General features: G+C 42.6%; 1 protein-coding gene across 2 annotated transcripts in view; it reads left to right on the top strand.

Annotated features, from left to right (window-relative positions):
* The window catches only part of RRP36 (ribosomal RNA processing 36), a 26,062-nt gene that overhangs the window by 2,092 nt on the left and 9,829 nt on the right, over positions 1–14,141 (top strand). Inside the window, exons 1-2 of one of the 2 annotated variants that reach the window (XM_025211917.1) lie at positions 259–301; positions 10,243–10,381. In XM_025211917.1, the coding sequence (XP_025067702.1) occupies positions 274–301; positions 10,243–10,381 (167 nt within the window). In that variant the 5' untranslated portion in view covers positions 259–273. Of the gene's footprint in view, positions 1–258; positions 302–10,242; positions 10,382–14,141 lie in introns of those variants that run through there. The other variant, XM_025211918.1, reaches the window with a different exon arrangement.

Here is a 14,141-nt window from a genome sequence, read left to right as displayed (position 1 = left end):
GGCAGGGGGTTGGACTCAGTGTTCTACTGAGGTCCCTTTTGACCCTAAAAATCTATGAAATGTGCTCTCTCTGATCCAGGAAGAGCACAAAACAACGGCAGGCACTCCTGCCTGATGAAAGGTGTTTGTCCTGAAAGCTTGCAAAGAAATTTTTTTCCAACTCTTTATTTGGTCTAATAAAATATATTTACCCAAAGAACCTTGTCTGCCTATCTTCTTAGACAAACACAATTATAACGAACACCCCTGAATGTGAGGCAGGGAAGATCAGAGATGATAGGACACAATAGGTGTGAGACAGGTAGGTGGGGGGATAAAGGGGGAGGGATGTTGCCCTGACCTGGTGATAGAATGTAGTTGGTAATATAGTTGGGGCTATCAGATGACAGGCAGGTTATAATGTCCCATACATTCTACGTAAATTATAAATACATGATTAAATATATAAATATATATAAATATAGATATGATTGTAGATTAAATGATCAGGAAACATCTCAAATGGTTGAGTTGGTATGTGTAAATGCAGTCTAGCCTTCAAAAAGGAAAAGCAGTTTTGCCAACTGTATTGCATCCTCAGGTAAAATAATAGAATAAATAAGAGAAAGTAGTCTGTACTTCATGAACAACATGTAGTGTCTGTGCATGTAATGAAGTCAGACAGGCAGCCCACAAGATGTAGTTGTGGTTGCATGGCATGTTAGATTTATATAAAAAAACAAACAAAGAAAAAAAAATCAAGTTTTCATGTTAAAATGCCTGCTTGTTGTGGAGATCACTTTCCAAATAATCAAGAGTAAATGCATGCAGTCCAGTCTCCTTGAGATTGGAGATGGCCTGAAACAATAACTGACGCATGCAAGCTGGTTGGCCTATCCTTCCTCAGTTGACTTGATTGGGGTGTTAATCCTAATGAAATGGTTACAAATGTCAGTATTAACTGTTGTACTACTTATTTTAGAAGGTGGGGTGGAGAGACGGATGGGTACAAAGCTCATGGCATGGAGTTGTGTATTGTTACAGAATTAGATGATGCTTTAAGTGCATATTAGACTGGGGCAGGCAAAATATGGCCTGCAGGCTGGATCCAGCCCACCAAGCAATTCCATTTGGCTTGCAGGGCCCCTCTGTAAGCCCTGGCCCTGAGCTGTCCCTTTGCAAGCCCGGGCTTCCATGCAGGAGGTATGCTCTGGTTGCTAAGCAACCCCCTCCCACCCCAGCCTTGCCTGACCCACCCCCAGCTCCAAGCTTGTGGGGCTTAGAGACCAGAAGCCTCTACCTGGCAGAGCTTCTGCCAGGTCACCCCAAGGCTGTTCCCAGCCTCCTTGCCTATGAGCCTGGGAATTCAGGTGAGGACCCCACCTGCTGGGGCCAGGGGCTTCCGCTGGGGGAAAGGGGACTGGGAGCACATGGAGCTCCCAGGTGGCCAGACTGAGCTGTCCCTGCATGCTGCAGAAGTACAGGAGCTGCACACTATGGGGCTGGGTCAGGCTGGCCCCGCACGCTGCCACTGCATGCAGCCGGGGGTTTGAGCAGAAGCACTATGGGTCTGGGTGGGGCCACCAGGGCCTTGACCAGAGAGTGCAGGGAGCTGTGCGCTATGGGGCTCCAGCTGTGCACCATGTGCAGCTCCAGGGACTCTGAGGACTCCCTGCCACCGTAACCCACCCCCACATACACCCTCCCTTACACTGACACTTCTGGTCCCAAGATGACAACCAGGGGCAGGGCACCTGTAAAGGGTCACATCTACCCTTGCAGCCCTTTACAACTCACCAAAACTTGCTAAGCAGCCCTCCGACTGAAATAATTGCCCATCCCTGTATTAGACTAACATGTGTCTGGGGTAGGTTAGGGGAGAGATGATCCTGCCTCGATTGGAGAGTTAGACTGGATGAGCCTGTGAAGTCCTTTCTTTCTCAGCATCGTGTCTTCATAGAAATCATAGAAAAACAAAGACAGGAAAAAAGGGATTAGGGAAGATGGTAGAAAACAGAGCATGATGGTGCTCAAGATTAACATATTTTCCTACCGAATGGTGACAGATATGCAAGTAAGTCCTGAACAAGTAATAACTATAGATAACTAGGTTTACTTCTGTCATAAAGGCCAAATCCTGCTCCTAATGTCTGCACAAGCTTTCCATTAACATCAGTGAGATTTATGTCTAAATTGAGTGTGACACAGTCCTAAATTTGTACCCCAAGCAACAATTAAAAATGGAATTTGGTCTCATCCACGCAATGCCTTTGAAGCCTCTAATCCAGTGCATAATGGAGCCGTGAGCAAAAAATCTGAATGGAGATTTATTTATAAAGAACAAATGATGCCAAAGCGCACGCTCTCATTATTTTTTAAAGCTAACTGAGTTATTGGGCAGTGGAAATGGTGCAGATGTAATATCTGAGATTTGTAAAGCATTTGATTCATGACCAAATTCTCTAAAGCAGCTGCTTAAATTTGCATCTGAGTGACTGCCATGTTTCCAAGTGTCTGTTTGAATGCATAGATGCAGGATTTCTGTGTGAAAAATGAGCCCTCATGGAATTGCAGAAAAACTAATTGACATTGGCTAGGGTATGGCACTGTCACATGGATTAAAAATTGCCTGATTTACTTCAAGTAAAGCTTAATTGTAAATAGTAACATATTGAGTTGAGGAAAGTGTCTAATGAGTTCTGCAAGGTCTGGTTTTGGGTCTTACAAAACATCTTCATTAATGGACCTGGAAGGGGGAGTAGAGAGCCTATTAACAAAATTCAGACTACATTGAACTAGAAGCTGATACAAAGATAGCGAGAGTCAACTGCTGGTACAAATACCTTTATAGAGGTTTGAAATTTGGCCAAAATACAGAGAGACTTGGGTTGGGGAAAGGCAGCTAATACATCTAGGGAAAAAGAGCTTGAAACAGATGTTTCTGGGAGGGAAAAGCCTGGAAAGTCATGAGGCTTAGAGATTTAGGAGTGTTGGTGAACAGCTAATGGCACAGCTTCTAAAGATCAGGACAGCTGCAAATCTCCTGCCTCCCAGCTTAAATCCCAGTCTTCCACCTAGCCTTCCCCAAACTAAATCTGAGTACAGAAACCATTGAAACTTTTCTCTGGTGGTAGAGGGGGAGGGGCAGACTGGTGTATTAAGATTTGAAAGGCACTAAGGTTACTGGTGAAAGAGAAGATCTGGATGATGGATAGTTATGAGGTAACAGAAAGCCAATGTGGTGCCTGAGTGCACAGAAGCTAATATGAAATTTATGACACTATATAGAATTATAGTCACTCTCATGTGCAGTAGCACATTCAGTTTTGGTTTCCTCATCTTAAAAAAAAAAAAAAAAAAAATCTAGCTGAGAATGAAAATCGTTTGAGAAGGGCATCAATGATAGAAAGGCCATAAAGAGGTTTGAAAAGACCTAAATCAGTGTTTCATTTATTGATTTTTCTGTGGTGCCATAACATGGTGTAGTGCTTCGGAGATTATAATCTAAACAAGAAAAACACAGAGTATGAGGGGAGAAAGGTGAAGAGAGAGTGGTGGAGGTTAATAATTCAAATTAAAAGGAGTCATAGTGTAGCAAGCAAATCCTGTGAATTTGGAGACTTGTACCGAGATACTGTTGAGAGGAATATCCAGCCTGGGAGTACATGTCAGCATTGGAAAGTAAGGTAAAAGCAGTAGTATCTGGATACTTAGGTATCAGTTTGAAAAAGGGGCTCAAAGGTGAGAGTGGGTGAGAATATACATGCTGAATGGTGAATTGCCTAGAAAGGAGGATCTGCCAAGGAATCACGATGAATCCTAAACTCTCAATGAGTCAGCAATATAATGCTGTTGCAGAAAACCCAAACTAAGTTTTGGATTGGGGTAACGTAAATATTGTATTTAAGATACAGGAGATCCTAGTGCTACTGTATCTGACACTGGTTAGGTCTCATCTGAAATGTCCAGGTTTTAGCAGGTATGTCCAGGTTTTAGCAGTGGTTTCAGAAGAATGAGGTAGAAAACCTGGAGATAGTTCAAAGATACGCAATAAAGGTAGTTAAAAGGGTTATCTGGGTTATGGTTGTAGCTGTGTTGGTGTAAGGATGTAAGCAGGCAAGGTTCTTTGGGTGGATGGAATAGGAATTATAATTTCATCTAGGGCTAGGGATTATAATTTCTCATTTATATACTAGTTGAGACAATCTACTCATGTAACTTCTTTTAAAAAGTTTTATAAATAGGTCACAACAGGCCCTGGACTATATTAGGTGCCCAATTTTATGGGCCCCTAATTAGTAAAGATTAAAGAAAACAACTCTACCCAATGGGATTCAGTGTTAGTCTAGAAGATCCCATTGAGCATTTCTGTGATGCTTAGTTTCAGTTCTCAAACTGTGGATTTATATCTCCATAGATAATATCCTTGTTAGCAGTATATGGAGATGAGAGATAACAGATCTGATTACCTGCCCATCAGCCTTATTGTCTTTCTGCAAATTACGTGTACAGAGTCAAGCCCTTACTCCTGTCTAAAAGTGCAAAGTTTCAAGAAGTTAAATGAGTGTTGGGGGTGGAGTAAATCTGGGCAAGGAGGAGGAGTCTAACAATAAATGCAAGGAGGGATGGGCAGTAGAAACAAAAAAGCAACATTTTGAGCAAAATATTTCAGAAGTCTTGAGGGATAAGTTTCAGAGTATAGCCTCTCCATTGATTTGAGAGCTAGTGTAGGAATGGTATGGTAGAAGGAAAAACCCATCATGGCAGCAGGTTTAGCCAGGCCATAAAAGAGACCCCATTTGGGAAAATTTTAATGAAGGTTATATCAAACAACAAGAATGCGGTTTTTATAGAAAACAGTGATTAAATCCAGGCCTCCTGACCGGTGATTTAAATTTTGATTTAAGTCAGTTTGATCAAGGAGGGATGTTGCCCTGACCTGGTGATAGAATGTAGTTGGTAATATAGTTGGGGCTATCAGATGACAGGCAGGTTATAATGTCCCATACATTCTACGTAAATTATAAATACATGATTAAATATATAAATATATATAAATATAGATATGATTGTAGATTAAATGATCAGGAAACATCTCAAATGGTTGAGTTGGTATGTGTAAATGCAGTCTAGCCTTCAAAAAGGAAAAGCAGTTTTGCCAACTGTATTGCATCCTCAGGTAAAATAATAGAATAAATAAGAGAAAGTAGTCTGTACTTCATGAACAACATGTAGTGTCTGTGCATGTAATGAAGTCAGACAGGCAGCCCACAAGATGTAGTTGTGGTTGCATGGCATGTTAGATTTATATAAAAAAACAAACAAAGAAAAAAAAATCAAGTTTTCATGTTAAAATGCCTGCTTGTTGTGGAGATCACTTTCCAAATAATCAAGAGTAAATGCATGCAGTCCAGTCTCCTTGAGATTGGAGATGGCCTGAAACAATAACTGACGCATGCAAGCTGGTTGGCCTATCCTTCCTCAGTTGACTTGATTGGGGTGTTAATCCTAATGAAATGGTTACAAATGTCAGTATTAACTGTTGTACTACTTATTTTAGAAGGTGGGGTGGAGAGACGGATGGGTACAAAGCTCATGGCATGGAGTTGTGTATTGTTACAGAATTAGATGATGCTTTAAGTGCATATTAGACTGGGGCAGGCAAAATATGGCCTGCAGGCTGGATCCAGCCCACCAAGCAATTCCATTTGGCTTGCAGGGCCCCTCTGTAAGCCCTGGCCCTGAGCTGTCCCTTTGCAAGCCCGGGCTTCCATGCAGGAGGTATGCTCTGGTTGCTAAGCAACCCCCTCCCACCCCAGCCTTGCCTGACCCACCCCCAGCTCCAAGCTTGTGGGGCTTAGAGACCAGAAGCCTCTACCTGGCAGAGCTTCTGCCAGGTCACCCCAAGGCTGTTCCCAGCCTCCTTGCCTATGAGCCTGGGAATTCAGGTGAGGACCCCACCTGCTGGGGCCAGGGGCTTCCGCTGGGGGAAAGGGGACTGGGAGCACATGGAGCTCCCAGGTGGCCAGACTGAGCTGTCCCTGCATGCTGCAGAAGTACAGGAGCTGCACACTATGGGGCTGGGTCAGGCTGGCCCCGCACGCTGCCACTGCATGCAGCCGGGGGTTTGAGCAGAAGCACTATGGGTCTGGGTGGGGCCACCAGGGCCTTGACCAGAGAGTGCAGGGAGCTGTGCGCTATGGGGCTCCAGCTGTGCACCATGTGCAGCTCCAGGGACTCTGAGGACTCCCTGCCACCGTAACCCACCCCCACATACACCCTCCCTTACACTGACACTTCTGGTCCCAAGATGACAACCAGGGGCAGGGCACCTGTAAAGGGTCACATCTACCCTTGCAGCCCTTTACAACTCACCAAAACTTGCTAAGCAGCCCTCCGACTGAAATAATTGCCCATCCCTGTATTAGACTAACATGTGTCTGGGGTAGGTTAGGGGAGAGATGATCCTGCCTCGATTGGAGAGTTAGACTGGATGAGCCTGTGAAGTCCTTTCTTTCTCAGCATCGTGTCTTCATAGAAATCATAGAAAAACAAAGACAGGAAAAAAGGGATTAGGGAAGATGGTAGAAAACAGAGCATGATGGTGCTCAAGATTAACATATTTTCCTACCGAATGGTGACAGATATGCAAGTAAGTCCTGAACAAGTAATAACTATAGATAACTAGGTTTACTTCTGTCATAAAGGCCAAATCCTGCTCCTAATGTCTGCACAAGCTTTCCATTAACATCAGTGAGATTTATGTCTAAATTGAGTGTGACACAGTCCTAAATTTGTACCCCAAGCAACAATTAAAAATGGAATTTGGTCTCATCCACGCAATGCCTTTGAAGCCTCTAATCCAGTGCATAATGGAGCCGTGAGCAAAAAATCTGAATGGAGATTTATTTATAAAGAACAAATGATGCCAAAGCGCACGCTCTCATTATTTTTTAAAGCTAACTGAGTTATTGGGCAGTGGAAATGGTGCAGATGTAATATCTGAGATTTGTAAAGCATTTGATTCATGACCAAATTCTCTAAAGCAGCTGCTTAAATTTGCATCTGAGTGACTGCCATGTTTCCAAGTGTCTGTTTGAATGCATAGATGCAGGATTTCTGTGTGAAAAATGAGCCCTCATGGAATTGCAGAAAAACTAATTGACATTGGCTAGGGTATGGCACTGTCACATGGATTAAAAATTGCCTGATTTACTTCAAGTAAAGCTTAATTGTAAATAGTAACATATTGAGTTGAGGAAAGTGTCTAATGAGTTCTGCAAGGTCTGGTTTTGGGTCTTACAAAACATCTTCATTAATGGACCTGGAAGGGGGAGTAGAGAGCCTATTAACAAAATTCAGACTACATTGAACTAGAAGCTGATACAAAGATAGCGAGAGTCAACTGCTGGTACAAATACCTTTATAGAGGTTTGAAATTTGGCCAAAATACAGAGAGACTTGGGTTGGGGAAAGGCAGCTAATACATCTAGGGAAAAAGAGCTTGAAACAGATGTTTCTGGGAGGGAAAAGCCTGGAAAGTCATGAGGCTTAGAGATTTAGGAGTGTTGGTGAACAGCTAATGGCACAGCTTCTAAAGATCAGGACAGCTGCAAATCTCCTGCCTCCCAGCTTAAATCCCAGTCTTCCACCTAGCCTTCCCCAAACTAAATCTGAGTACAGAAACCATTGAAACTTTTCTCTGGTGGTAGAGGGGGAGGGGCAGACTGGTGTATTAAGATTTGAAAGGCACTAAGGTTACTGGTGAAAGAGAAGATCTGGATGATGGATAGTTATGAGGTAACAGAAAGCCAATGTGGTGCCTGAGTGCACAGAAGCTAATATGAAATTTATGACACTATATAGAATTATAGTCACTCTCATGTGCAGTAGCACATTCAGTTTTGGTTTCCTCATCTTAAAAAAAAAAAAAAAAAAAAATCTAGCTGAGAATGAAAATCGTTTGAGAAGGGCATCAATGATAGAAAGGCCATAAAGAGGTTTGAAAAGACCTAAATCAGTGTTTCATTTATTGATTTTTCTGTGGTGCCATAACATGGTGTAGTGCTTCGGAGATTATAATCTAAACAAGAAAAACACAGAGTATGAGGGGAGAAAGGTGAAGAGAGAGTGGTGGAGGTTAATAATTCAAATTAAAAGGAGTCATAGTGTAGCAAGCAAATCCTGTGAATTTGGAGACTTGTACCGAGATACTGTTGAGAGGAATATCCAGCCTGGGAGTACATGTCAGCATTGGAAAGTAAGGTAAAAGCAGTAGTATCTGGATACTTAGGTATCAGTTTGAAAAAGGGGCTCAAAGGTGAGAGTGGGTGAGAATATACATGCTGAATGGTGAATTGCCTAGAAAGGAGGATCTGCCAAGGAATCACGATGAATCCTAAACTCTCAATGAGTCAGCAATATAATGCTGTTGCAGAAAACCCAAACTAAGTTTTGGATTGGGGTAACGTAAATATTGTATTTAAGATACAGGAGATCCTAGTGCTACTGTATCTGACACTGGTTAGGTCTCATCTGAAATGTCCAGGTTTTAGCAGGTATGTCCAGGTTTTAGCAGTGGTTTCAGAAGAATGAGGTAGAAAACCTGGAGATAGTTCAAAGATACGCAATAAAGGTAGTTAAAAGGGTTATCTGGGTTATGGTTGTAGCTGAGGTGGATGTGAGATGTCCGCAGGCAAGGTTCTTTGGGTGGATGGAATAGGAATTATAATTTCATCTAGGGCTAGGGATTATAATTTCTCATTTATATACTAGTTGAGACAATCTACTCATGTAACTTCTTTTAAAAAGTTTTATAAATAGGTCACAACAGGCCCTGGACTATATTAGGTGCCCAATTTTATGGGCCCCTAATTAGTAAAGATTAAAGAAAACAACTCTACCTAGTGGGATTCAGTGTTAGTCTAGAAGATCCCATTGAGCATTTCTGTGATGCTTAGTTTCAGTTCTCAAACTGTGGATTTATATCTCCATAGATAATATCCTTGTTAGCAGTATATGGAGATGAGAGATAACAGATCTGATTACCTGCCCATCAGCCTTATTGTCTTTCTGCAAATTACGTGTACAGAGTCAAGCCCTTACTCCTGTCTAAAAGTGCAAAGTTTCAAGAAGTTAAATGAGTGTTGGGGGTGGAGTAAATCTGGGCAAGGAGGAGGAGTCTAACAATAAATGCAAGGAGGGATGGGCAGTAGAAACAAAAAAGCAACATTTTGAGCAAAATATTTCAGAAGTCTTGAGGGATAAGTTTCAGAGTATAGCCTCTCCATTGATTTGAGAGCTAGTGTAGGAATGGTATGGTAGAAGGAAAAACCCATCATGGCAGCAGGTTTAGCCAGGCCATAAAAGAGACCCCATTTGGGAAAATTTTAATGAAGGTTATATCAAACAACAAGAATGCGGTTTTTATAGAAAACAGTGATTAAATCCAGGCCTCCTGACCGGTGATTTAAATTTTGATTTAAGTCAGTTTGATCAAATCAATCCTGCTGGGGTATGATCTGAAACTCATTTTTTTTAAAAAATATGTTAAATTTCAGGTTATGTTACTTTTGAGAAAGCAAAAATTAGAGGTGAATGTCAGGAGTAAACAACTTCTTAATGCAGGAACCTACCCTCTGGAATATTACAGAGGTTCCATCACTGGGGATGTTTAAACACAGAGTAAGAGAAGCATTAGTGATTAGGAGGGGACTATTCTGTTCTGGCAGTGAGTAGCATACCCTTCTGAGCAATCTCTTGATTTTTTTATTTTTTTTTTATGTAAAGGAGACTCCAGAGCAAAATAAGTAATGAACTGAGAGCAGCCCAGAGCAAGAAGGACTAGGGCATGGAAGGAGTCAGGATTGAGTGGTTATGCCTCAATAGCTAGAAGTCCATGGGTAAAGTCCCAACACTTCTCATGTGCTTCAGTGACCTAATAAAAACTTTAGAACAGCTTTCTCTGCCTACTTGTGATCCAGGAAAGAGACACGGAGACAAGGGTCTCTTCCATTCCCTCCCAATGCAGAGTCTGCATTGGTGATTAGCTGTTTATGAAGGAGAAACCCTGGACTGGCTGAGGTGATGACTGCCCTCGTGCTTGTAGTGGGTGGAAATGTTTTTGTGAGCAGAGATGCTGTAATTATGCCTGCATTTGTGGCACACTGAGTGAATTCCAGCACAGCAGGCTGGATTGGTGTAGCAGTGTGACTGTCCAACTGGTGAGTCTGAATGCAATTGTCCTTGCTTTTTTTTCTCTAGATCTCTCCTCTCTGTCTTTTGAGGAATTGCTGCAGCTGCGGAACAGGGTTGGAACCAAAGCATATCAAGAGATGACTTGTGGGAAGAAGGCACCACACCATACCAAAGTCAAGACAAAGCAACGGCAGAGCAAGCGGGGGTAAAGGCATTCTTAAGGTCTTTCTCAACAAGGAGGGTGTTTGTGCACTGCCAGGGATCCAGTAAGACCATAATGAGAGCCACTTGAAGTTTTCTTTGCCAGGAAAGGGGCCTCAGGCCTGTCTCACATGCCATAGAAAAGTAATCCTTTATCTCATTGCCTCTGGGAACGATTCAGTTCTTTTCCAGAGCTTTCTATATCCATGACTTTCAGTTCCTAAACTGCCCATCAGCAATGGGGTTTGTCAATTGATCCGAGTTCATAGCCAGTGAGCACTTCCTTTGAAAGCTTATTCTTTCCTCATTTCTTGCTTTCATGTTGCAACTCCTTTACTTCTGTTTTAGTGAAAGGTGTTTTAATCAACTCGTGTACAGTTATGCTGTGTGTCTTCTGAACTGGATGGTAGGTCATTTTCTCTGTCTAAACGTTGGCCCTCTGTATTTCTTGTTGTTTTCTGAACTCCCTCCAGTTTGTTAGTATCTTTTAAGGATCTGCTCAAAGTGGGGTGTCCCTCCTTGCCCCATGGGTAGATGTAGCCCAGGTTCCAATAATCTCTTCCTGCTGTCTCCCTTTGGTTGTGTTTTCCTTGCATTACTTTTTAATACTCTCTTTGTTTATCACAAGTTGTGGGCTCTTTTATCTGATTATTTTTGCTGGTGTTCACAAGTCCTTTTGATTGCAAGTGTTCCAGAAGTGCCATGTTGATGTGAATATTGATGGACACGTTATCCTAAAATGGCCTACTGCAGACTACTGCATTTCTCTATCTCCCCCCAACTGGGCATGTTGACATATACATCATTACCCTTTTTTCCTGGCAGTTAAGCCAGGTTTCTGTCCACAGTGCCATATTCAGGGTGATTTGAATAGATTTCCTCTGTCTCTGTTTCTCTGGCATTCTAATCTTTTCTAAAACCCAGGCTGAAAGCATTTCTCTTGTCCCTTGAAAGGATAATGAGGACAATACACTGTCCTTTTGTTTGCTTTCTTCACTGGAAGCTTTACAAATGAGGCAGTAGCTTCACAAGACATCTCTGCTTCTATTGTTATGAGTTATTTTAGCTGTAGTTATTTTTAACACTTAAAATCCACTCAAAATTTCAAAAAATTGTTCCATTACAAAAGCCCTAAAGTGGACAAGGATTTTTCTGGGTGATATCTTATCTTATATTGGACCAACTTCATGGCTGGGATGATAGACAAACCTTCAAATGCAAGGCATGATGTGGACAAGTCCTTTTCCTACATTTGTGTTTTGAAAAAGAAGCTGCTCAAAAGGACTCTAGTTGAAATGCCCCAGAACTACGTCTGTGTCATTGATGCTTTACAAAGCCAAGGTTGACACACTTATTCATTGCGTAGCTGCTCAGCGCTGACTCAGAGCAGTGCACTGAGCAGGGTTTGAAAGGCTCACTAGAGGCTAGGCTTATTAGAGAGAAGGGCTGGAGATCTTCAGGAAGTGCTGGGGTAACAACCTGGTGAGGAGCACAGTTGCTACATATGGGGATAGTGCTGGTGCTCCATGCTGGACAGGAGAAAGATATTTTTCTCCCTTGGCTGTCTTGCTTGCGTACCTACAAACATCCTGGCTGGTGCTGTTGGAGCTGTCTCTGTTCTTCCTACAACCCTATTGTTTGCATCCTGTGCTTTCAGTAGCTCTAGGTCCTGCCTTTGCTTTCTTTGATTTGTTACCCTGTGAACTACAGCAAAGTGGAATTGAAGTGACTTGTTTGTTTCACTGTTAAGTGGGATAGATGTTATATATTTGAATTTCAGGAAAGCAGTGGATGCAATTTCTCAAATGTAATTGTGGCCTGTGTGGATAGAAAACAGGCAGAAGAACTGTAAACAAAAGGTGGTACAGAGCTGATTAGGGATTCTTGGGAGGGATCTTGCAGCACTGGAGTTATGTCCAGATATATTTACAAACATCTGGGAAGAAAGTAAACAGCAGTTATGTCATTTGTCAATTAATATGGACTAGGGGCGGTTCCAGAGAACGTGCACTGATAAGTTGCACCCCCCCTTTCAGACTGTGTGGGCTGGGCTCAGCTGGGAACAGGTGATCAGTGGTGTAGTGGGTTCCCCCACCCTGCTTATTTCTCCTGGAGCAGGCATGGGAAAGGGGAACACCTCCGCCTGTGGCTGCTACCCCATCACTGTTCCTAGCAGAGCTCAGCCCCCCCAACAGCCTGTCTGGGGCAGGTAGGAGCGGCTCTGAAGCTTCATCTAGATAGCAAGGAAAGCAACAGTGAGGGGGAAGGGGAGGGAATGTGCCTTTTGAACACAGAGGGAAAGGGGAAGGGATTCTTACCTGCTTTGTGTTTTGTTTAAAAAAAAAAGTCCCCAGAGGCTCCTTAAGTGTGGTTTGTAGGGGAGGAGGCTAAGTGTGGGGTGCATCCACAGTATGGGTGGCTGCTCCTGCACCTCCCTTTTGCCAAATCCTGGGTTCACCCCTGATACTGACTGGGGGGTGGGGAACTGTAGATACTGTCACAGAGAGAAATTATGAGGAAACTGGGTGATTAGCTGTGTGATCAAAAAACAAACAACAATGTGAAATTGAGTTTGGGAAAATACAGCTAAGGAACATCATGGAGGAATTAATCCCAAATCTCTGGGAAGTAGTAACAGTCAGAAAATCTGCAGAGGACTATCAGGCCTGAGTCTATAGTGCAGCAAAAATTGTGTGGCTTTCAGACTGGGCGCACAAAGCGAGTGAGGTTCTGGGAGGCAAAAGTTGTATGAAGCTCTGGTGTGACCAGAATTACAGGTTCAGCTTGCATCACCTTCTTACCAGAAAGATGGGAATTCCTGGGACAGAAATGGAGGATCTGGAGGAACTTGCTTATAAACAGGGCATAATAGCTGTGCCTGCGAGTAAATATCTGATTGACTAAGGCCAAGGGGCCAAAAGGCTTTTATCAATTGTATGACCTGAAGGAACCACTAATGACCATCTAATCCCACCATCTACATAGCACAGACTGCTTCACCCAGTGATTCATGCATCATATATAAGCCTACAATTTCAGATAAGACATTCTTTTAAGAGAGAAATTCAGTGTTGACTTAAACACTGCCTGTGACGGACGTACATCCCTAGATACATTCTTACAGTGATTAATTACCCTCATCTTTTTTTTTAGATGCTTTAGTTCTAGTCAAATTTATCTTCCAACCACTGGACATTGTTCAGTTTTTGCTAAATATTCAGTATCGGACATGTTCAGGGTTGTTTGCAGATTGTAAAGAAACTCTATGTATTTAGTTTAGTTTAGTTGCTGTAAGGCAGGTTCTACAGGCCTCAAATGATCCACGTAACTCTCTTGTGAACCCTTTTCATTTTGTCACCTTCCTGTTTGAGCTGTGGACACCCAGCACAGAGCAAGCTATCTGGCAGGAATCTTGTTAGTGCTGAATATGGTAGTCATACCACGCTTTCCTGTTTCTGCTGCATTTCTTTCCTCCATCAGTGGGTCTAAGCTCTCTTGGCCACCAAATTACACTGGGAGTATGTATGCTGTTGGTTCCTTTTGTGACCCCCAAATCCTTTGCAGTCATTGCTCTTCATAATATGCACCCCATTCTTGTATGATCTGTATTTTAGTACCTTTCCTTGACTGTATTAAATGTGTTCCCAGCTCCCTAGTTGGTCCATATGGATCTGTAGATCTGATCTATCCTTATTAGTATTTGCCATTCCAACAGTTTTTATCTCCTCTCCAAGCTTTACCTGTGCTCATTTGGGTTTTTCCCT

Source organism: Alligator sinensis, unplaced genomic scaffold, assembly GCF_000455745.1.
Source record: "Alligator sinensis unplaced genomic scaffold, ASM45574v1 scaffold1238_1, whole genome shotgun sequence".
NCBI lineage: Eukaryota > Metazoa > Chordata > Crocodylia > Alligatoridae > Alligator > Alligator sinensis.
The sequence above is the reverse complement of the archived record's forward strand: the minus strand, read 5'-3'. Positions and strand labels throughout refer to the sequence as shown.